General features: G+C 42.9%; 1 protein-coding gene across 2 annotated transcripts; it reads right to left on the bottom strand.

The window, feature by feature from the left end:
* Nucleotides 1-875: 875 nt before the first annotated feature.
* On the bottom strand, nt 876-9,344 carry LOC123070671 (ubiquitin-like-specific protease 1C). 2 transcript variants are annotated; one of them, XM_044493963.1, is made up of 14 exons: nt 8,823-9,344; nt 7,726-7,786; nt 6,366-6,424; nt 5,987-6,267; nt 5,080-5,173; nt 4,571-4,665; nt 4,443-4,472; nt 4,273-4,368; nt 3,592-3,679; nt 2,809-2,903; nt 2,372-2,494; nt 2,092-2,203; nt 1,810-1,917; nt 876-1,729 (listed from the first exon to the last, which is right to left on the bottom strand). In XM_044493963.1, exons 1-14 carry the CDS (start codon nt 9,135-9,137, stop codon nt 1,553-1,555), a joined length of 1,734 nt encoding a protein of 577 aa, XP_044349898.1. In that variant the 5' UTR covers nt 9,138-9,344; the 3' UTR covers nt 876-1,552. The 2 variants fall into 2 exon arrangements, with proteins under 2 accessions (XP_044349898.1, XP_044349899.1); XM_044493964.1 differs by lacking the exons at nt 7,726-7,786; nt 8,823-9,344 and adding exons at nt 6,655-6,716; nt 7,339-7,695.
* Nucleotides 9,345-23,960: the final 14,616 nt, after the last annotated feature.

Raw genomic sequence — 23,960 nt, 5'->3', positions numbered from 1 at the left:
GTCGAAATTAGGACCTCGGGTGAACAACTTAGAAAGATTTAGGACCCAGATGTGCATTTTGAAAGAATTAGGACCCAGCCGACACTTTTGGGAAAGAATTAGGACCGCGCTTGCATTTTACTCATGATATAATTGTCTACATCACATGGCTCATATGTTTAGTCTAACTGATGGTGAATTAAATCTTGAAATACTGCAAAGCCAGGGGGAATTTACTCTTACACTTATAAAAATAGCATTTTTACTTGTGGCAATGTTTACAAGGCTGAGTTTGATTTGTGACACATCTTCGGAAAATAAAACTAATGGACAATTTGAAATTGTGTACAAAAGCTGGAGTATCATAAATTTAAAAGTCCGCTCATGTCCATTCCAAATTAATTAAAATTGTACGTTTGTTCTAAGACAAGTTTTTCTATTTCCATCATAACATTGGTATAAGTCAAAAGGTTAGCTTGCTTATTCGGATTTGTTCTTTTATTATTTCCGTAACTTTTCATGTACTTGATACAAAGTTTTGATTATTAGACTTTTCTTGCGACCAGGTCTTTTTATGCTCTCTTGGAACCGACAACTTACTTCATGCTATTACTAACACTTGACTGAGCCGCACCTGGAAATTGAAACAATCATGCCTGAGACTAGCCAATAGAAGAAAGAGCCACAAGCAAGCCACATCAGCATCCTTTTTCTTCGCTTTCTTCAACAATGCGAATGTACCTCACTCATCATAACTCAAATACAAATTCAAGTTCCAAATTAATATTTCCCCATGTAAGCAAACCTTTTTAAGTTTGCCGAGTCTACAGAAAAATGTACCAAGATTACACTATCAAATATATGTGGTATGGGAATACATTTTATAAAGAATCCACTGAAACAGATATTGATATATTTTTTCTAGAGACTTGGTCAAACTTGAGTTGACTTAAAAAAAGTTATCAGTTACTCCCTCCGTCCCAAAATAAGTGACTCAAATTTATATTATAACTTTATAATATAAAGTTGAGTCACTTGGGAGTATTTCGGAATTAAGAGAGTAATTTTCATGGGCAAGTCAAAGGATCATTTGGTGCATACCAAATACCCCCTCCGTTTCTAAATATAAATCTTTGTAGAGATTCCACTATAGACTACATACGGAGTAAAATGAGTGAATCTACCTCTAAAATGCATCTATATACATCCGTATGTGATTTATAGTGGAATCTCTACAAAGACTTATACTCTCTCCGCCGAAAATGCTTGTCCCTCAAATGGTTGTATCTAGCACCAAGTTAGTGCTAGATATATCCATTTGAGGGACAAGCATGGGACAAACTTTTTCGGGCGGAGGGAGTATATGATACATGTGTCTGCTTTGCTGTATCGTTATATCTTTGGAACTTTGTCCGCAGAACAACATATACACTGGGCCACATAGGAATGTCACGAATATTGTGACCTTGGCTGTATCATCGCACCTACAGCCAATATGCAGCCAGACGGTGTTCTCATGCAAAACTGCACCATGATCTTTGCATTGTTTGACTTCATTCACTCGTCGTTGCATTCAAACGATCACGATTGTGTCCTTGCCCTTATCTTCTTCATCTTCCGAGTCATCATCGGCATCCGACACTAAATTTCTATCACTAGGTGGAGCGTTCTGAAATATATCTAACAGCAGATCTCGTATTCGCTTCCGCAGCCCCGAAGCTTGTACAGGGCTGAACCACTTGCGTCCAAACTAAAAACCAGCAAGAGCAGAAAAGTCAAGACTCCTGATATTTATACTGAATACAAATAATGAAGCAGTTTAATTTACACCTTGCAAGGCCGCACTCCTGTCAAATCATCTGGTGCCTCTTGAATAAACTTATCGATGTAGTAAAGCATAAAGACACCGCAGTCAAAGTCATTTTGCTGCTGGGGCACCTGGCAAGTGGAAATGAAAGGTAGCTTTAGAAAACTGGCACAAAAAAGCACAGTGAAGGAATAGGTACTGTAAAGCCAGCAAGTTCATTGTAATTCAATTCACGACGCTCATAAGTTCATATTCTCAAGTAATCAGCTCCTTGAGAACATCATTAAAAACACTATGGTTCTTACCTCAATTTTTTCCTTATGTATATTTCTTGAAAGATGTCTCCATATTGTGCCTGAAAAAGGAATATCATAAGAAGAATCCTTCTGTAGATGGCGCCATTCTTTTATGAGGTAGCTGTGAAAGCATGGGCAAGACATTAAAATTAGGAATCTTTAGAATGGCAGGTTTCCCTATAAGGAGGTACACAGCACTACAGCACCCTCCAGTCCTGAATAAATAATATGGATTGTTGTAAATGGTTGGGATCAAGACCATTTTCTCACATAGTATCATGAAATATACCTCTCAATCACGCCAAAAACCTTGTCACTGGAATGTAGTCCTAGAGAGTCCAAGTGAAACACCCTTGGCCCGGATTCTATCTCTTTTGCGGGCATGAAGATAATGACCAAGCTCCAATGCACCCTAATTTACAGAACATAAGATAATCACCATCTTATAAGTACTACCTCCATTCCAAAATATAAGACGTTTTGGTAGGTGCAAATATAAGACGTTTTGGTAGGTACAAATATAAGACGTTTTGGTAGGTACCAAAACGTCTTATATTTTGGAATGGAGGTAGTATATGATAACTAGATACACTAGAATGTTATCCATTGACCAACAAACACACACTCATGTCAAATATCAACCAAACAAGTAATATATGCTTGGGAGTAGCAGATAAGCACATCTGGTTTCATCTTGCAGTATTATCCAGAGAATAAGAAACTTACTGTCCATGAATTGGCAAAAGGAGGTATGGTATCTTAAAAATATCTACACTTCTCCACCATCGCCTTAACTTGCTAAACTGCGAGCCACACTCACCCTAGAACAAATGCACAAAGTCAGTCAGCATTTTAAAACGTTAGCTTCGAGGGGGTGAAGAAGAGGTGATCCCAACATGCAAAAGGTAATAAATAAACAGAGATTTATAAAATGAAAGAGTAATGGAAAGTACAATATTTTCCATAGAAAAACATATATGAACCGGCTTTCTGGAACATATCATGTTGAAAACAAAAAACCCATGCATATTGCAATGTACACATTAAACATTCAAATGACTGCCATGGTTTTATACAATTTCTTGGAACATAAACTGGGAATAAAACTTCGCAATTCGAAAAACTGTCTCAAGAAAAAGTACAAAGTAATATGATTGTTATATTTACATGCACATATCAGCCCCATATTTTACTAACCTTATCAGTAAGGTGATATAATTTAAAAGAAGCTTTGGAAAATCAATAGAACATGGACAAATTAGTATATGAAAAAATAATGTGAATTGAATGACACCAGGGTATTAACTTTGCAATGAGAGAATGCAGTGCACTACAGCAGAAAGTCACAAGTGTTTATGTGTGCATCGTTGTATGGGAACAATGAAGCTTCCACTTCAGGCCAGATCACGCACCACCTAGAACGTAACTTCAACCCATCGATTTGCAAGGACATGTAGTGTTGAACATCATAAATAACTAAATACAACACAATAAGATCAAAGAGCATACCGTCCTGGATAACGCTTCTTCAAGTTTGCTATAGAAATATGTATTGAAGATGTACAAGTCGTCACAAGGCCTGGATTTTTTTAGGTACCTGAAATTGCCATAGTCGGTATGGACAGAAAACATGTATTAAAAATTACTCCCTCAATGTAGTGTCAAAAACGCTCTTATATTATGGGACAGGGGGACTAGAAAGCATATGATCGAATTTTTTATGCTTATTCAGCTAAACCATCCAAACTAGAAAAACAAATACAACACCGACATTCGATCTTGAAGGGAGCACATCACAGTAAATGTGAGATGTTGACACGTCATGAATCATTCAACCGGATACACTTTTGCACTTTTAGTCCTTTATACACATCAAATATGTCTTTCAACCACGCATTCATTAACTAGTCTGTTGGTACTGATAATTCCCTGTAGTACCTCAGTGATAGAGTGAGTACATCACATAACGTACTTTTCTAATTCTACATAACATTTGATAGTCCTTAAGTGGCATCTAAGGTAAGAACTGCATATAATAAGAAAATAAAAAAGGCATCTATAAATAAATGCAGTTCAATCATGCCCATGCAAACTTTCCAACAGCTGCATGTGAGCACTTGGACGTTGAACTTACTAACAGAAGAAAGAGGAAGATAATGTCACAAGCAGAAAAGAGAATATATTACTTACTGGATGTAAAAGTTTATGACAGGTGATTTTAAAAAAACTTCGGGGTCAAGACATTTTATGTCAGAATATGTCAGCTCGACAGTTTCTGGATGAGTCCTGTAGACAGTAGTAGACATTAGTATGGGCGGAGAATCACTCTGTCAATACCTCTAACAATACATGATTCTTACTTCGACGGATAGTAGATCTGTGATTTGTCCCTACAGAAATCCAATTTGATTAATTAAGCATATAAATGGTCATAGTGATGAAATGTTAACAGGCAGAAACATTATAACTTATTGTGTTACCAATTTACCATATATTAACAATCTCGACATCAACTGATTTAGAAGGTTCTGTATCCTCGTCATCCAAGAGTTCTGTATCCTCGTCATCCAAGAGAACTACTTCCTGACAAAGATAAGAGCATGATTGGAATACATATGTACAAATCTTAATTCATGTCAAACATTTGCAGCTAAGATTAATGAAATTAATGATAATGATGAAGTATTCAAGTATCAATGACGATCTTCTCAGTGAATCAAATCCAAACACTGTGAATGATTTGATGACCAATATTTGTATTTGGCAGATCTAGGTTTTAACTCGATAGATCTATTATTTATAGTAGTGGCCTTCTCTACTGTTTATGCTAAAAAAGATTTATTATTCAGAAAACATGTTGGATGAAATAACAGAAACAACCTTTGCATTTGTACTCATAATGTTACACCATGATAAGTACTATAACGCTAGATGCGGATAGCAATCTTAGTTCTGATAATGAATTTCATTTTCATGAGGGAATGGAAAAAACAATACCTCCGGTGAAACAGCTGTCAGCATATTCACCTTCTTTTCATTTCTTCTATTTAACCTCCGGTAATGGTAGGTATGATTCTTGGAATGGTCCCACCTGCACATCAGAATAATTTATCAGAGAAACAAAATGTTACGTGGGGTACCACATACCAACAGGAGCCCAAGCCCTCACCCAAGAGCTGTGGTACACCATGGCTACAAACCCTGGCCTCCCATCCAGCACAACTACAATCTACAGTCACGATCCGGGGTTTATACCACATATAGTGGTTTTAAAGACGGATGTTACTTATAAGAATTATTCAGATGCAACTATGTTCCTCTTATAAATTAGAAAAGATAAGGCAAACTTATTCCCACATGGCGACTCCATCAGGTTAATCCAAATAGCTGGCTATGAGGGCTCCGGAGTCGTATATGCATGTTATAAGACCACTGTTTCATTATTTCACTCCTTCCACCAACAGCTAATGGTGACGTTATGGACTACACGAAGAAGATATAGCATTGAAGATAGATGTGCTTAGCATGCCAATTGCTGCAATGACAGGACATAATCTTTGAAGTCTTTAATGATGATAACAGCCCTCCGGAGACACAAACGAAACAAAGATACCAGTGTCTATGAAATCAGAAAGAAACCAGAATTATTTATATTGAAGTTTATTTATAAATGGAACACAAGATAGTGTAGCTGACAGAGTGGCAATAGAAAGAGAAATAAATCAACAAATGAAGACATGCACAAGCAAAATGACAAGTCATAAATGTTGTACAACAAGAACAAAGTGAAAAGTCTCAGACGCATAAGCAAAACAGACGACAACTAAAGAAGAGATAATATAGCTCATACAACTAATAAAGGTAAAAGAACAGATGAATTGGATCAACAAACAGGAGTGAGTACCTCTTGGTCAAACTCCCAGAAGAGCGATCTTCTGTGCGTAGTTTAGTGGTCATGCCCTTTGGCTCAACAGAGTTATTTTTCTGTTGATCTTCTGTACAGATCTTCATACCTAACTTCCTACCATTTGTATCTAAATGTTTCTTGTCAGCAATATTTTGAGAAACTCTACGCCTTTTTGGTTGATGATTCACTGTGTTCGTTACTCTTTTCCGATCTTCCACTTGGGAAGCACGTTTGCTTGTGTTAAAATGGCCTAGCTCATCAGCGAATGCTGCTTCGCCCTACATATAACCAGGAAAGCTGTCAAAACGTTTGTAAATACTAACCACAATAGTATCGTAACATACAAAACTAGGAGTGAGGACACTAAAATGCATACCTTACCATGGCAATGCCATTTATCAGAAAACCTGCTGCAGTTGATATGGTCACTTTCCTCTGCAAAAGAAATGGCAAAGGTACATTGATGACTGATAAAACATAAGTGGCACCCATCAGACAGTTGAAGGCAGGAAAAAGGAAGGTCTTAGATCGACCAACCACCAAAAGAAAGACCTAATAAATGAATCCTAATGCTTACTGATCAGGTGCATTATGCCATTGAAATATCCAAAAGGGACGTGCATTTTTTATATCAACAAAATATGATTATGCTGGAAACATGGTACCATAGGTGTTTGTTGACCTTGTAAACAGACTGTCTAGAGCCTGAAGCATCTATGCTCCCTCCCTGTAAGGAAACATCCATATCTTGTCGAGCAGTATACAACATAATGAAATCATTTGACCACCACTATCCATTGTAAGAACTTCCTAGAAAGTCCAAATCCAAATTCAGCTATATGCTAGCTAGTAGCTACTTCCTCTTAAGTCTTAACAACATCTAGTATCAGAAACCATGAACGATAACCAAGTCTCGGTACTGTTTATGTATTCTGTTTGAGAGATTGGGATAGCATGTGTTCATTAAAACAAGAATATTGAATTAGCCAATAGTTTAACACCCCCCTCCAATGCCCAAATCACCTTCAAACCATGCCATCTGGCCTTCTTCTACATGGCAGTTATCCCTATGGGTTTCAGGTGGCCATCAGATGGGTACAAGAAAACAAAACAGCATATGTATCTGATATTACTTGAGAGTTTTTTAAGCGCTAGGCGCTGAGAGAGCGTTTTGCCTCCGCTTGTAGTGCAATAACAGCTTAAGCAGCGCCTAGGCGTGCTTAAGCGTTATGTATGGATGTCATATGCACAGGAACAAGGGCACACAAAAAAATCATTTTTCAAAGCATGCAAGGCATGTATAAATGTAAAATAGCAATTATGTTGGGAAAGAAGAGACGAGGAGTAACTCAAGGTTGGGGAAGAGAAGCCACCAGGCTCCAGCCTAGACGAGGAGGAGTCCGTGATCGGGGGAGAGGGGGAAGGACTGGTGGCAAGGTCGGGGAAGGGGAGCTCAAGGTCCAGCGGCACTAGGTTGGGGAAGATGGGTGGTGAGGTCGGGGAAGAAAGCCCCAGATCTGGCGGCGCAATGTCGCCTTGCTCTCCTCTGTTTGTCTCACTCGGTTCTCCTTCATCTAACCCTAGGCGTCCGAGCGCTTTTTTCAGCTTACCCCAAAAGCGAAGCGGTAGGCCTCCACTCAGAGCTTAAGCGCGCCTAGGCGTACACTCAACTTTTTCCCCTGATATTCTACCGACGTGCATTGCATAAACAACTAAACAGAAATAATAAAGCTTACTGAAGGTGTAGGGATCATCCCCACTGGGTGTCTGCGCTGACTGTCTCCAACCCGTGTCAACCTACAATAATTAATGAAAACCACAAAGTAAGGGCATGGACGAAATATGCTGACAAATCATTCAATAAAAGTATGCTCACAAATAGGAATATATTAGGACGGCCCAATAATACCGCCATAGAACATAGCAAAAGTAAATTGCTCAGAAATATTATTAAATTCCTTGTTAGTTGCCCTGATTGTGAAGACACAATATCTCATCCACATGCCCATAACACCAAAGAAGTGATGTTTCGAACACATTCAAGATAAAAATGATACATCGTGGAACAGAAGACGTTTGGCACAGTGAACTGAGCACTAGCTCAGTGGTAGGGGCACTGTCAAGCGTTCCAAGCCAGCCGGGTTCGATCCCGCACAGGGAGCTAATATTTCAACCGAGATTCTCGCTTCTATAATCAAAGGCCGAGGGGTCCTTCCCCCTATGGTCCCATTTTTCTTTCCATCAAAAACAATGTTTGGCAGAAGCTGCTTATGTGCCAACTTAATTGCACAAGTCTGCAACGATGGGTTAGATCTTCCAGCATCCCACTTTCACAAACAAGAAAACATATACTTTCCTTAACTGAATACAAAAGGGAAGAGCACAAATCTGCAGTTAATCAAGAGAATGAGGCTATTGAAAGTGGGGCATCAAGTAGTAAACTACAAACCCAAATTTGACTACTTCTATGAAATTATCAATCCTAATATCACTCATCACACTGAATACATAGCTATCTCTGACAAGAAATTACTTGACTGACAATAGGCACCTGAATCGCTACCTAACATTATAAATCGGACATCAGAAATCACCCAAAGCTAAACTACTAGCCAGCATTTAGAATTTAATTACTGAAACAAAACAAACTTCCTGTCACGAAGAGATAGAATGCAGATCAGCTGATAAAACACCCCCTTTGGTCACCCGCGATTCCACCTTTGCAACATAACCACCGATAATCCTCACATACACGAATTCAGATTGGGGCAAAAGCACGCAGTTTGGAGAAAATCCCCGTGAAACGATTATGCAGAGCCCACATTATACTCACCTTCCTCGGCCCGGCAGCGCGGCGGCGATCAAGCTCTTTCTTCATCCTGCATAGGAACTTACGCATCTTCTCGCCGCCGTCAGGTACGGATAGGGTCCGATTACCGCTCCAGTGCTTGATCCTTTCCTCCAGTTTTTCATCAGTGAATCTCTTGAACTCATCCGGATCCCCCTCACCACCGTCGGAAGCGCCATCGCTCGCCGCAGGGGGCTGCGGCGTCACACGCGGAGAGGAGGAGGCGATGATCTCGACCTCCGCCGGCGGGGAGTCGAGGGGCATTTGCGCCCGGTCGATGATTATCGGGCCGTTCGGCATGATTGGTGCCGCCGGACGGCGGCGGGCGGGCGGGCGGCGGAAAACGGGCGGAGGAGGGTTTTATTCCATACGAGAGGGAGAGTGCGGTGCGGCGGGTGCAGGAAAGGAGGAGACGAAGAGGAAAACGAGATTTCGAAAAGTCGGAGAAATCCCGAGAAAAAACCTCCGACTGATATGCTGCCGCTTCAATCCCCCCCTCAAAAACGCAGTAATGCGTCCACCTGCCTGGCGTGGCGCCTGTCCAATTTATGCGCACCTTCTTGCCTCTGTCCACTCAACGTGGCCTACGCAACTACTAAGGCCTCCTTTGATTTGATTTGATTTGATTTGATTTGATTTGATTTGGAGGAATTTTATAGGGTGGGATTCATATATAGAAAAGAAAATCCGTTAGGGCATTTCTAGCCTATCACCAGAATTTAGGGTAAACCACTGAGTATTCCTCTTTCTCAAAATAGATTTTCGCCCAGCTTTATAAATAAAGAAATCATCCATACAACCAACATTCAAACGTCATAGCAAATACGGCTGGGCAAACAACACAATCACGCCCAAAAAAGCAAAAGAGAAATAATAAGAAGAAAAAAACATCGAGTGACGGCCAACAGGGGCCCTACGAAGAGGATAGCAGGCCCTACGAAGAGGTTAGGCGACACGCGGTAGTCAGAAGCGCATCCAGCATGAGCCCGAGCCGATCACGGTCGCGCTGCCTAGAGGATGGGTGCCAGTGCTACAAAAAAGTAAGGAGTTTGAAGGAGTCAGAGGCTTGCCACAGAAAGATCCGCTCAATCGCCATTTTATTACGTGTCATCCACGACGTCCAGGACATCGCTGCAAAGATTAGCCAGAATAAGCGGCGAGGCCGCTCATGCTGTGTAGCTCTGTCTTGAAGAAACTCCTCAAAGTCCAGGGCCTCCCAGTCGGACCCCAGAGCCTCGCGGGCGAAAGTCCAGAGGACCCATGCTGCCGTGCACGAGAATAGGATGCGAGTCCCGGTTTCCAAGACCGCACAAAAGGGGCACAAGCCATCAGCCGGGCCATGCCGCTTAAGCACCTCGGTCCCTGAGGGAATGCGGTCTTGCAGTAGTTGCCACATAAAAATCTTAATCTTCATGGGTAGTGGTGCCTTCCACATAGGGGAAAGCAAGGGGATGATTGGTGACCGGCATAGTGCCTGGTAAGCCAAGCTCACCGAGAACTCACCTGAAGGAGTGAGTCTCCAAGAAACGGTGTCTGGATAATCCAGCAACACCAGCGGGAGGGTAGCCCGCAATCTAGCCCACCCCTCAGTTTCTGCCTGCCCAAATGTGCGAAGGGACGGGATGTTCCACTGCCCATCATGGAATGCCATGGAGACCAAGAGCGTCGGGTCCGCGCAGATAGTGAAGAGACCAAGGAAGCTCACCCTAAATGGCTTGCCGCGCACCCAAGGATCCAGCCAGAATTGGGTTCCTTCCCCATTTCCTCTAGTGAAGGAGACCCCTAGACGAATATCCTCCTTGATCCGTTGGATGGATCTCCAAGACTGGGAACCCCCTGAGCGAGAACAAGCTAGGAGAGGCTCACCCCTTAGGTTGTTTGCATGAAGCAGTAGCAGCTACAAGCCGCCCTCGCCTCTCAAGATCCGCCACACCCATTGCAGCATGATGGGGACGCTCATGCATCGGGAGGCCATAATACCTAGTCCCCCTGATCCTTGGGCAAACATATGTCCACCCATTTGACCATATGATACTTCAGGCGGCCATTCGCGGCCTGCCAGAAAAACCTAGCGAGATCCTTATCGAAGGATCTATGGACACTAGTAGAAATCAGACCTTTCGTCCGCCCCATTAGTCCCGGTCCGGTTTTGGCCCGGGACTAATGTGACCATTAGTCCCGGTTCCAATGGCTAGGAGAGAACGGGGGTACGGGCATCATTATTCCCGGTTCATTTTTGACCTATAGTCCCGGTTTGTGATACAAACCGAGACTGAAGGGGTGGTGGCAGGCTGGCGTCAGGCCGAGGCCCCCACGAGTCCCTTTAGTCCCAGTTTGTATCACAAACCGGGACTAGTGGCAGACCTCTAGTCCCGGTTTGTATAACCAACCGTGACTAAAGATGTCCCTATATAAACCCTTCATCCAGCCCGAGCCCATTTCTTTGTTTTCTCCTTTCCCCTATCTGTTCTTCCCCTTAGCTCGAGCTCATCCTCAATTTTTTGCCAAGATTTGTCAAGATTTGAGGCACCCCATCTCTCCAAGTGTTCACAAAGGTTAGCAACTTTGTCCTTTCATCTCTCATTGCTAGATTAGTTCGTGCAATGCTCTATAAGTATAGTGATTTGTGGGTTTTAGTTTGGGAGCAATTATGTGGGAGTTTATTTGATTTATATGCAATTTGAGCTCAAATTAACTTCTTGGTTTGCATATGTGTAGGTGTGGTTTACTTAGTGCCTTCCCATCTCCATCATAACCACCGTCGATCGCCCGCGCCATCCTGTCGCCGGCACCACCTTGGTAAGCCTCTTGTTCTTACCATTTTTATAAAAAAATCTTATTTGTATGGTTTAGATAGTTACTTGTGCAATTTTCTTACTTGTATGATTGTTTGTTATACATGGTGCCATGGTCTTGATATCTGTCCCCGTTGGCCCTCGTTTGGTTTATGATTCGGATGTGGTATATTCTTTTTATAACTATTTGTTGCAATTTGCATTTATGACAATTATGCCCATCAAGTTGACATAGACATTTTTATCTAGGAGGTATGTGAACCGAGAATTGCAACCGACCTCTTATCGAGAAGTTAAATTTAGTTGAAAAAGAAAACGAGCATTTGAAAGAAGAATTGAACAAAATTGAAGAAGAGAAGATGAAATTGGAGTTGTATGTTGCCGATGTCGTCGATGATCACAAGATCAAGATGGATGCAATGCGCTTGAAGATTAGAAAGAATAGAAAATATGTCGTTAATAAAGAGGCTTGGTATCACTATGCTATTGGATCAATTGTTACCTTAGTTGTGATCTTGATCGCATTTGTTGTTGCATTTAAATGCTTTAGCTCGAGAGTTTGTATGTTGTTTTATGAGAATAAATGTGTGTGAACTTTATGTATGAACTTGTATTAATTTGGTCTTTTCTGTGTTGTGTAATGAAGATGAGCCGGCAATGGATGTACGATGACTGACACTCTCCCCAGTTCATTGATGGTGTGCATAGTTTTTTGCGTGCGACTGAGGCAAACAAGCGGGGTGATGGTTTTATGTGTTGTCCATGTGCTGTCTGTAAGAATGATAACAATTACTCTAGCTCAAGGGTCATTCACGTCCACCTGTTTATGTCCAGTTTCTTGTCCGGTTATAACTGTTGGACCAAGCACGGAGAAAGAGGGGTTCTAATGGAAGAGAATGAAGAATAAGAGGATGATGACAGCTATCCAGGGTTCCCTGAATATGATGGTACTACAATGGGGGAAGAAGCTGAAGAAGAGGCATCAGATGAGCCCGCTGATGATCTTGGTCGGGCCATTGCTGATGCAAAGAGAAACTACGCAAGTGAAAAGGAGAAGTTGAAGTTGCAGCGCATGTTAGAGGATCACAAGAAATTGTTGTACCCAAATTGCGAAGATGAGAAGAAAAAGCTCGGTACCACACTGGAATTGCTACAATGGAAGGTAGAGAATGGTGTATCTAACAAGGGATTTGAAAAGTTGCTTAAGATGTTAAAGAAGATGCTTCCAAAGGACAACGAATTGCCCGACAGTACGTACGAAGCAAAGAAGGTTGTCTGCCCTCTAGGATTATAGGTGCGGAAGATACATGCATGCCCTAATGACTGCATCCTCTACCGCGGTGAGGAGTACGAGAATTTGAATGCATGCCCGATATGCGGTGCATTGCACTATAAGATCAGCCGTGATGACCCTGGTGATGTTGAGGGCAGGCGCCCTAGGAAGAGGATTCCTGCCAAGGTGATGTGGTATGCTCCTATAATACCACGGTTGAAACGTTTGTTCCAAAACAAAGAGCATGTCAAGTTGATGCGATGGCATAAAGAAGACCGAAAGAAAGACGAGAAGTTGAGAGTACCCGCTGACGGGTCGCAGTGGAGAAAAATCGAGAGAAAGTGGCGGGACTTTGTAGATGATGCAAGGAACATATGGTTTGGTTTAAGTGCAGATGGCATTAATCCTTTTGGGCAGCAGAGCAGCAATCATAGCACCTGGCCTTTGACTCTATGTATCTATAACCTTCATCCTTGGTTGTCCATGAAGCGGAAGTTCATTATTTGTGCCAGTGCTCATCCAAGGCCCCAAGCAACCCGGCAACGACATTGATGTGTACCTAAGGCCATTAGTTGAAGAACTTTTATAGTTGTGGGACAAAAAAGGTGTACGTGTGTGGGATGAGCACAAACATCAGGAATTTGACCTACGAGCGTTACTGTTTGTAACCATCAATGATTGGCCTGCTCTTAGTAACCTTTCAGGACAGACAAACAAGGGATACCACGCATGCACGCACTATTTAGATGATACCGAAAGTATATATTTGGATAATTGTAAGAAGAATGTGTACCTGGGACATCATCAATTTCCTCCGATCAAGCATCTCTTAAGAAAGAAAGGCAAGCATTTCAAAGGTGAGGCGGATCACCGGAAGAAGCCTCACCACCGTACTGGTGATGATATACTTGATATGGTGAAGGATTTAAAAGTAATCTTTGGAAAGGGTCTTGGCGGACAATGTGTTCCGAATGACGCTGACGGACACGCACCCATGTGGAAGAAGAAATCTATATTTTGGGACCTACCCTATTGGAAAGACCTAGAGGCCCGCTCAGCAATCGACGTGATGCATGTGACGAAGAATCTTTGCATGAACCTGCTAGGCTTCTTGGGCGTGTATGGGAAGACAAAAGATACACCGGAGGCACGGGAGGACTAGCAACGTATGCATGAAAAAGACGACATGCATCCAAAGCAGTATCAAGGTCCTGCCAGCTACGCTCTTACCAAAAAAGAGAAGGAAATATTCTTTGAATGCCTGCTCAGTATGAAGGTCATGTTTGGCTTCTCATCGAATATAAAGGGAATTATAAATATGGCAGAGAAAAAGTTCCAGAACCTAAAGTCTCATGACTGCCACGTGATTATGATGCAATTGCTCCCGGTTGCATTAAGGGGGCTTCTACCGGACAATGTTTGATTAGCCATTGTGAAGCTATGTGCATTCCTCAATGCAATCTCTCAGAAGGTAATCGATCCCGAAATCCTACCAAGGTTATAGAATGATTTGGTGCAATGTCTTGTCAGTTTCGAGTTGATGTTCCCACCATCCTTCTTCAATATCATGACACACATCCTAGTTGACCTAGTCGACGAGATTGCCATTCCAGGTCATGTATTTCTACACAATATGTCCCCCTTTGAGAGGTCATGGGAGTCTTAAAGAAATATGTTCATAACCGTGCTAGGACAGAAGGAAGCATCTCCAAGGGCCATGAGACAGAGGAGGTCATTGAGTTTTGTGTTGACTTTATTCCTGACCTTAAGCCAATTGGTGTTCCTAAATTGCGGCATGAGGGCAGACTGGGTGGAAAAGGCACGCTAGGAAAGGATTCAGTAATATATATGGACGGGCATTCTTGGGCGCAAGCACACTACGCAGTTCAACAAAATTCTAGCTTGGTGGCTCCGTATATCGAGGAACACATGGATAGTGTACGCTCCAAGAACCCGGAGCAGTGTGAGCCCTGGATCAAATGTACACACATGGCGTCATTCGGCGGTTGGTTGCAAACATGTCTCATGCATGACGACACTATTGGAGATGGGTTGTACTTGCTGGCCAAGTCACCATCTTCGACTATATCGACTTTTAAAGGGTACGGGAATACATTTTACACGATCGCCCAAGATAAAAAGAGCACCAACCAAAACAGTGGTGTCCGCTTTGATGCAGCAAACACCAATAGGCCAAAGGACACATATTATGGTTACATAGAGGAGATACGGGAACTTGACTATGGACGTGACTTGAAGGTCCCTTTGTTTCGATGCAAATGGGTCAATCTAATAGGAGGCGGGGTAAAGGAAGACCCGCGGTATGGAATGACAACAGTGGATCTCAACAATCTTGGGTACACAGACGAACCATTCGTCCTAACTAATGATGTGGCGCAGGTTTTCTATGTGAAGGACATGTCTACCAAGCCGAGAAAAAGAAAGGTTAAGGAAGCGAATACATCATATGATGAGCCAAAGCGCCACATAGTTCTTTCAGGGAAAAGAAACATCGTGGGAGTGGAGGACAAGACAGACATGTCAGAAGATTAAGTTCCATGAAATTTCTCCCTTAGTGAAGACTAACCCAAGCATCCTGATGAATGATCGATGAAGATTGTCCATGGTTACGGTGCAAAGGGACACACACAAAGAAAGTTTTTTATACCCCAAGATCCCACTTTGGGATGTGACCGGCTTCACCGTCATCACTTTCTTCTCCACTGAGTTTTCGGACTTATCTGGAAAGTCCCACTTCGGACAAACCGGAGCCAATTTTTGCAATAGTTAGGACATATATGTGTTTTGGTTTGAAACGCGAAGAAACATTATGTAGGAATTAATCAATGCAATTATGTCCAAACAAAATATTTCATGCATTATGTAGGAATTCATTTGCTATTTCTTTGAGCTAAATGACCCTGAAATTGAAAAGCACTACAAATGAGCCCTAAAAAAGGTTGAAACTTGGCATGGTATCATCATTTCACCCACATAGCATGTGCTAAAAAGTTGAGAGGGTTACGGCAAAAAATGGATGCACTTCGTGTACAAACTCGACAATCTCTTTTGAAGTATCAGGGTTTCGGACGAAAACTCATGTGTTACAAAGGCATTTCATTTTTCTAAACTTATTTTAACTCCAGACTTTTTGTGCATTTAATATGCACCATTCAAAGCCACGTCATCAATTTTCAACCCTTTTTGACTTCATTTGCTATTTTTCATGCATTTTATGATTTTTTTAGCTAAATAACACTGGAATTGAAAAGCACTACAAATGAATCTCTAAAAGGTTGAAACTTGGCATGGTATCATTTCACCCACATAGCACTTGCTAAAAAGTTGAGAGGGTTACGACAAAACTGGATGCACTTCATGTACAAACTGGACAATCTCTTTCGAAGTATCAGGGTTTCTGACGAAAACTCATATGTTACAAAGGCATTTCATTTTTTAAACTTATTTTAACTCCAGACTTTTTGTGCGTTCAATATGCACAATTCAAAGCCACGTCATCAATTTTCAACCCTTTCTGACTTCATTTGTTATTTTTCATGCATTTTAATGATTTTTTGAGCTAAATGACCCTGAAATTGAAAAGCACTATAAATGAACTCTGAAAAGGTTGAAACTTGGCATGGTATCATCATTTCACCCACATAGCATGTGCTAAAAAGTTGTGAGGGTTACGGCAAAAACTGGATGCACTTCGTGTACAAACTGGACAATCTCTTTTGGAGTATCAGGGTCTCAAACGAAAATTCATCTGTTACAAAGGCATTTCATTTTTTAAACTTATTCTAACTCCAAACTTTTTGTGTGTTCAATATGCACCATTCAAAGCCACATCATCAATTTTCAACCATTTCTGACTTCATTTGCTATTTTTCATGCATTTAATGATTTTTTTGAGCAAAATGATCCTGAAATTGAAAAGCACTACAAATGAACTCTGAAAAGGCTGAAAACTTTAATAGCAAAAAGAATTAAATGAAAACTAGGCATGTATGCATCTGTTTAAAAGAAAACTTTAGAATTAAAACCAAAAGTAGGCATGATCTGTTTCATTAACATAGAAAGAATATGAAAGTTTTGCATTTTTTAGAATTTCATATATTTTGTTGAAATTATTTGATAATCATGTGTATTACACATAAGTGAGTATGTATAAAAATTAGGATGTGACTTGAAGAAGGTCAAAAAATTGACATAACATATGCAAAAATTTACATAAAAATAACAAAAAATGCTTGCCTACTAGGCATGTACTGCCTGCTTTAGAGAGGATCTCGGGAGGTATATTGCAGTGTGGCTTATAAACAGGTATGACTACCCCTCGCTTGGCGAGGCGGGACTAAACTTCCACCACGCCAGGACAAACCCTTTAGTCCCGATCCGAGCCACCAATTGGGACTAAAGGCCTGGGCTTCCCGCCCCTTGGCCTGGTGAAATTCACTTTTAGTCCCGATTGGTGCCTCGCACCGGGACTAAAGGGGGTGCCTTTAGTCCCAGTTGGATCCACCAACCGGGACTAAAGGGTTTCGTATATAAGCATGCGCTTATAAATTTGCCCCCACTGTCTCCATTCTCTTGACGCCAAACCAGAGGACGCCGCCAGGCTGCTGCACTAGAGATTGTTGTTGCCTCCGAGTCATCCCCCCCCCCTCGCCGGCGCCCTCGTCGTGCCCTACCCCGACGTCCTTGCCGCGTCCTGCCCCGATGTTGCCATCGCTGAGCCCTGCCCCGACGCCGTCCCCTGCCCCCTGCAACACACTGTGAGCCGCCACGCCGTTCCCCTCCTCCTCCTCCCCCCACGCCCCGCCGCCGCCTACCCCGACGCTGACGTTGCCCGCGCTCTGGCCTCTCCACCCCCTTTTTTGTTATTTTTGTTAATGTGATTTCCAGTGAGCATATTATCAATGTTGAAGAAGGAGTGATCTTAATGGTGATAGAAATCAGTCATAGAAATTTTTGTGAGCATATTACCAAAAATACAATCTGTTGTGTGCAATGTTGCTTGCTTGTTCATTTTGATGTTGATGTATGTGTGTTTTTATTTAGAGTTCATTTTGATGTTCATTGTGATGTATGAAAACTTAGTCAATATTTTGTATTTAGAGTTTATTTAGAGTTCATTTGAATGTATGAAAACTTGGTCAAAATTTTGTATTGTGGATGTTAATGGTATTGTGGATGTTAATTTTGTTCAAGTGTAGGTTCTCTGTAAAAAGAATGGTTGGATCAATGCTATAAAATGTTGTTCAACTTTGCCCATCTAGCTACTATATAGTTGTAAAAATTTATTAAATATGAGTATATCATAATAAAATGATAATTATTGCATAGGAATTTGTTTTCATAAGAATTTGTTCTCGACGTCGACGATGCCCGGCCCGTATCCTCGTCGTCGACTCGGCGGCGACAACCTGCTTGAGAGGCGCCATGTCCGGGATTAGGCTCCACTCGGCTGGCACTGGGAGGTGCTACTTTCCGGGTCGCGTGATGTCACTTGAGATGCGTTGGTGTTTCCCCAAGGAATAAGGGAGGATGCAGCACATCAACGGTAAGGTATTTCCCTCAGTGATGAGACCAAGGTTATCGAACCAGTAGGAGAACCACACAACACTACATAAACGCTACATGCACACAAATAACAAATACTTGCAACCCGACGCATTAAAGGGATTGTCAATTCCTTTCGGGTAGTGGTGCCAAAAAGTGACGTAAGGATAGGATAAAACTATAGTAGATTGATAAATGCAAATAAAAGTAAATAAAATGCAGCAAGGTATTTTTGGATTTTTGATAATATAGATCTGAAAATAAAAGAAGCAAATAATAGAAAAGGCAATTGGCAATATGGATTTGAAAGTATATGATAGGCAAATAGACCCGAGGGCCGTAGATTTTCACTAGTGGCTTCTCTCGAGAAAATAGCAATGGTGGGTAGACAAATTACTGTTGGGCAGTTGATAGAAAAGCAAATAATTATGACAATATTTGAGACAATGATCATGTATATAGGCATCACGTCCAAGATTAGTAGACCGACTCCTGCCTGCATCGACTACTATTACTCCACACATCGACCGCTATCCAGCATGCATCTAGTGTATTAAGTTCATGGAAAAATGGACTAATGCAATAAGAACGATGACATGATATAGACAAGATCTATTCATGTAGGAATAGACCCCATCTTTTTATCCTTAATGATACATGCGTGCCTTGCTGCCCCTTCTGTCACTGGGAAAGGACATCGCAAGATCAAACCCATTACAAAGCACCCCTTCACATTGCAAGATAAATAGACCAAGTTGGCCAAACAAAACCCAGATATCGAAGAAGAAATACGAGGCTATAACAATCAAGATTGGATATTAAATCAAGGCAAATCTGATCATAAACTCACAATTCATCGGATCCCAACAAACATATCGCAAAGAGTCATTACATCAAATAGATCTCCAAGAGACCATTGTATTGAGATACAAAGAGAGAGAAAGCCATCTAACTACTGCCTATGGACCCGTAGGTCTGCAATGAACTACTCACACATCATCGGAGAGGCACCAATGAGGATGATGAACCCCTCTGTGATGGTGTCTAGATTGGATCTGGTGGTTCTGGAACTTGCGGCGGCTAGAATTGATTTTCGTCGACTCCCCTAGGGTTTCTGGAGTATTGGGGTATTTATAGAGCGAAGAGGCGGTGCGGGAGGCCACCGATGTGGGCACAACCCACCTGGGCACGCATGAGGGCCCAGGCGCGCCCTAGTGGGTTCTGCCCCCTCAGGGCACCCCCGGGTGCTTCTCTAGCCCATCTGGTGTCTTCTGGTCCAAAAAAATCCGCAAATAGTTTCACTGCATTTGGACTTCGTTTGATATTGATTTTCTGCGATGTAAAAAACAAGCAGAAAACAGCAATTGGCACTTGGTACTATGTCGATAGGTTAGTCCCAAAAAATGATATAAAATGATTGTAAAACATCAAAGAATGATAATATAACAACATGGAACAATAAAAAATTATAGATACGTTGGAGACGTATCAGCATCCCCAAGCTTAATTCCTGCTCGTCCTCGAGCAGGTAAATGATAAAAGTAGAATTTTTGATGTAGAATGCTGCCTAACATGTTCATCACATATTCTTTTCTTTATTGCATGGACAACTAGACTTTTATATGGTTCAAAGCAATAGTCTAGTTCTGACATGAGGACTTTAATACTCAAGCACATCAACAAACAACCATGTCTTTCAAAATATCAACACTAAAGCAAGTTATCTGTCACGACCGGTTTTTCAATAAAATATGACAATAAACTAGACAGAAAAATAAACATGATAGAAAAAGAATCAATCAAAAACCAGTTTCTGTTTAAAAGTTATAAAGGTTTTTAAACCAGGGACCCATCTATAATGAAACAGAAAGTTTCCAGGGAGTCAACTGAATAAAACAAAAAACGATTCGGAAAAAGAGAAAACTCTGACGAGGGGGGTCCCACCCGTCAGGTTTAAAATTTCAAACGGGGAAGAACAGAGTCTGCCGGCGCCCGAGAGCTGCGGTGGTCGCCAGCGGCGATCCACGGCGCGGCAGGAGGATCGGGCGGTACCTACGTGTTCAGCGTGTCCTTCCGCGTCAGTGGGTGGTGGTGGTCGTCGTCGGCGAGCACCACGTCGACGGCGGCCCTTGCTCCGACGGACGGCGGCTCAGGTGGAGTTGGAACTCGTCGGGGAGGGCTGCGAAGGTCAAATCGAAGCTTGGGTTAGCTCACTGGGTGCTCGAGGTGGCTACTGACGAGGTTTGGGCGTCGGGGATGGCCTCACCGGAGTGAATTGAGCTGGTGGCCGAGGCGGATCGGGGCGGCCGGAGTTGGGGGAGGAGACCTCCTCGAGGTCCTCCTAGTGGCTTGGCGGAGTGTTGGTGAGGTGCAGTGGTGGTGCGTGCTCGAGAGCGAGCTCGGGGCTCCTTTTTATAGGCGATCCAAGGTGGTGGCCGTGAACGGAGTTCTCCGGCGATGGTTACGGCGACGCAGAGCTTGGTCGGGAAGGTTTAGGGAGTTGATCATCGACGTGGAGGTCCACGGGCTCCGTTTTGGGGCTAACCCAGGTTGGATCGGGCGTGCAAGGTCGGTTTCGACAGAACAGGGCGGCGCGGGCCCGTCGGCGGCAGAGGGCGCGCCCTGTGCTTGCCGGGCCACGACGACGGTGCTGCGGCGTGCGCTGGCATGCATGAAGCCACACGGAGGGCTAGGAAGCATTGGGCGGCGCAGAACGGCGTTGCGAGCCGGAGCTGGCTCCGTTTGGCTGCCACGGGTGGCTCTTCCACCGCAGAGGCTGCCGACATTGAAGATGCTCGCTGCCACCGACGCCTACGTCCATCCAAGCAGGCGTGCGGTGCCCTGGCCAGGGGGAATGGGCCGTGCGCAAAGCGCCAAGGTGCATGGGTGATCAGTGACAATTCCCTGACGAAAAACGACACTGCAAATCTGAATTTACTGAACTTACTAAAAATGCACATGAACAGTGTCGGCCAGGTGTTCGACGAAATGATTTTGGCATGTGGGGAATTTTCCTGGGGCTGATCTTTGGTGTGGTGGTCTCTCATTGCATCTGAGGGCTACCTGAATTTTGGTAGAATTTTTGGGGGAGGGGAGATATGAATTTCACCAAATTTGACAAATCTGGTCCAAACTGGCAGAGGATGAAACTTGAAAATTTTGAAAATAGGAAGAGTGGATCTTGATGGTCCTAGGTTGTGGGTGCTAAGGACTATCCAGAGGAGTTGGTTTGAGATCAAAACTCAAAGGGAATTAGGCACTTCCTTTGTAGAGCATCTAGGCTTAGTATATATGGCATAATTGTTTTTGGGAGAAAGATAAATGGAATAAAATCCAAAAAATGGGTTTATCTTGTTGGGACAGAATGGTTGGATTGCCTCAAGGCGGAGGGAGGGGTTTTGGGAGGATTTACCACAAGAGGCATGGTAAAACCAAGAATGGTTCAACACAAAAGAGTAGCTCAAAAATCTTTTGGGGTTTCTTTTTAAAAGAAAGTAAATTTCCAAGAAATGTTTTTGAGAATGGAAACCTAGAAGAAGGGTTTTTAACAACAAAACACCAGGGTTGCAAAGGATGCAAAAATCAAAGCCCTTGCCAAGGGAAAAAGTTTTTGAGAGAGAGAGAGATTTTAGAAAGGATTTAAATGGCCTTTTTTCAAACCAAGCAAGGCTTTTGCTGAAAACAAAAACAAAATTTTGGAGTGTCACAGCACCTACCCCCTTAGGAAAAATCTCGTCCCCAAGATTTCAGCTGATCCTTAAACAGGTGTGGGTGCTCTGTCCGAAGAAAATCCTCTCTTTCCCAAGTTGCTTCACTCTCGGTGTGATTGCTCCACTGAACTCTGAAAAACTTGATGGTTTTCTATCGGGTCCTCCTTTCAGACTCCTCTAATATTTTTATTGGATGCTCCCGGTAGGTGAGGTCTAGTTGCACGTCAATGTTTTCATGGGATACTTGCTTCTCTGGATTGCTTACGCACTTTCTCAACTGCGAGACGTGGAACACGTCGTGGACATCGGATAATTCTTCAGGTAAGTCTAGCTGGTAGGCTATCGTGCCTCTTCGGGCCACTATACAGAATGGTCCGATGAATCTTGGTGCTAGCTTTCCCTTAACCTTGAACCGTTGCAGGCCCCTCATAGGAGATACTCGTAGGTACACAAACTCTCCGGGTTCGAATCTGATTTCCCGATGCCTTCTATCGTAATAACTCTTTTGTCGACTTTGAGCGGTCTTGAGTCGATCCCTAATTGTCTTAACTTTTTCCTCGGCCTCCTTGAGCATATCTGGGCCGAAGATATGGCTGTCTCCGGACTCTGACCAATTTAGCGGTGTACGGCATCTTCGCCTGTACAGAGCTTCAAATGGTGCCATTTGCAGGCTGGCCTGGTAGCTGTTGTTGTATGCGAACTCTGCGTATGGCAAGCTTTCTTCCCAACTGGTTCCATAGGTGAGGACACATGCTCTCAGCATGTCTTCTAGAATTTGGTTTACACGTTCAGTCTGTCCATCAGTCTGGGGGTGGTATGCGGTACTGAATGCTAGTTGAGTTCCCAGTGCCTGTTGTAGGTGATCCCAAAACCTAGAGACGAATTGTGTGCCTCTGTCAGATATTATAGTCTTTGGGACTCCATGCAGGCAAACGATACGGGCAAGATAAAGCCGGGCAAGCTTCTGTGTGGTGTGAGTTGACTTCACCGGGATAAAATGTGCTACCTTAGTTAATCTGTCGGTGATGACCCATATGGCATTATTTTCGTGTCGTGACCGAGGTAGCCCAACAATAAAATCCATTCCAATCTCGTCCCAATTCCACTCGGGTATCTTGTTTGGCTGTAATAGTCCGGCTGGTTTCTGGTGTTTGGCCTTGATGCGTTGACAAGAATCACAGCATGCAATGAATGTGGCTATGTCCCTTTTCATACCGTGCCACCAAAAAATTTCCTGAAGGTCCTTGTACATTTTTGTTCCTCCAGGATGGATTGAATACGAAGCGGTGTGGCTTTCAGCTAGAATCTGCTATTTGAGGTCCTTGATATTGGGTACGCAAAGTCTTTCTCCATACCACAATATTCCCTGCTCGTCTATGTTGAATTCTGAGGCCGTGCCCAAACTCACTTTCCTTTTTATGCCATCAATGTTGGGGTGTCCATGCTGAGCCTCCTTAATCTTTTCCATCAGGGTAGGCTGTATTTCCAAATTCCACACACTGCCTTCGGTGACCATTATTAGGTTGAGTTTGGCAAATTCCTGCTGAAATTCTGGTCTCAAATTTGGTATACCGTCGTTGCCCGAGCTGGGGTTCCGACTAAGGGCATCTGCCACTACATTTGCTTTTCCTGGATGGTAGTGGATTCCAACATCGTAATCCTTCACTAATTCCAACCAGCGTCGTTGCCGTAGATTGAGTTCCGGCTGTGTGAAAATATACTTGAGGCTCTTATGGTCCGTGTATATTTCACAACGATTTCCAAGTAGAAAGTGTCTCCA

This window comes from Triticum aestivum, chromosome 3B, assembly GCF_018294505.1.
Source record: "Triticum aestivum cultivar Chinese Spring chromosome 3B, IWGSC CS RefSeq v2.1, whole genome shotgun sequence".
Classification (NCBI taxonomy): domain Eukaryota; kingdom Viridiplantae; phylum Streptophyta; class Magnoliopsida; order Poales; family Poaceae; genus Triticum; species Triticum aestivum.
The sequence above is the reverse complement of the archived record's forward strand: the minus strand, read 5'-3'. Positions and strand labels throughout refer to the sequence as shown.

What these genes read in the sequence shown, in the direction of transcription:
- LOC123070671 (XM_044493963.1), bottom strand. Translation starts at nt 9,137, where the DNA reads ATGCCGAACGGCCCGATAATCATCGACCGGGCGCAAATGCCCCTCGAC. An exon ending in GGATGATCCCTACACCTTCA is followed by an intron (nt 6,425 to 7,725) that starts GTAAGCTTTATT and finishes TTTCTTTTGCAG; the next exon opens with AGGAAAGTGACCATATCAAC. An exon ending in GTCGAGATTGTTAATATATG is followed by an intron (nt 4,473 to 4,570) that starts GTAAATTGGTAA and finishes GGATTTCTGTAG; the next exon opens with GGACAAATCACAGATCTACT.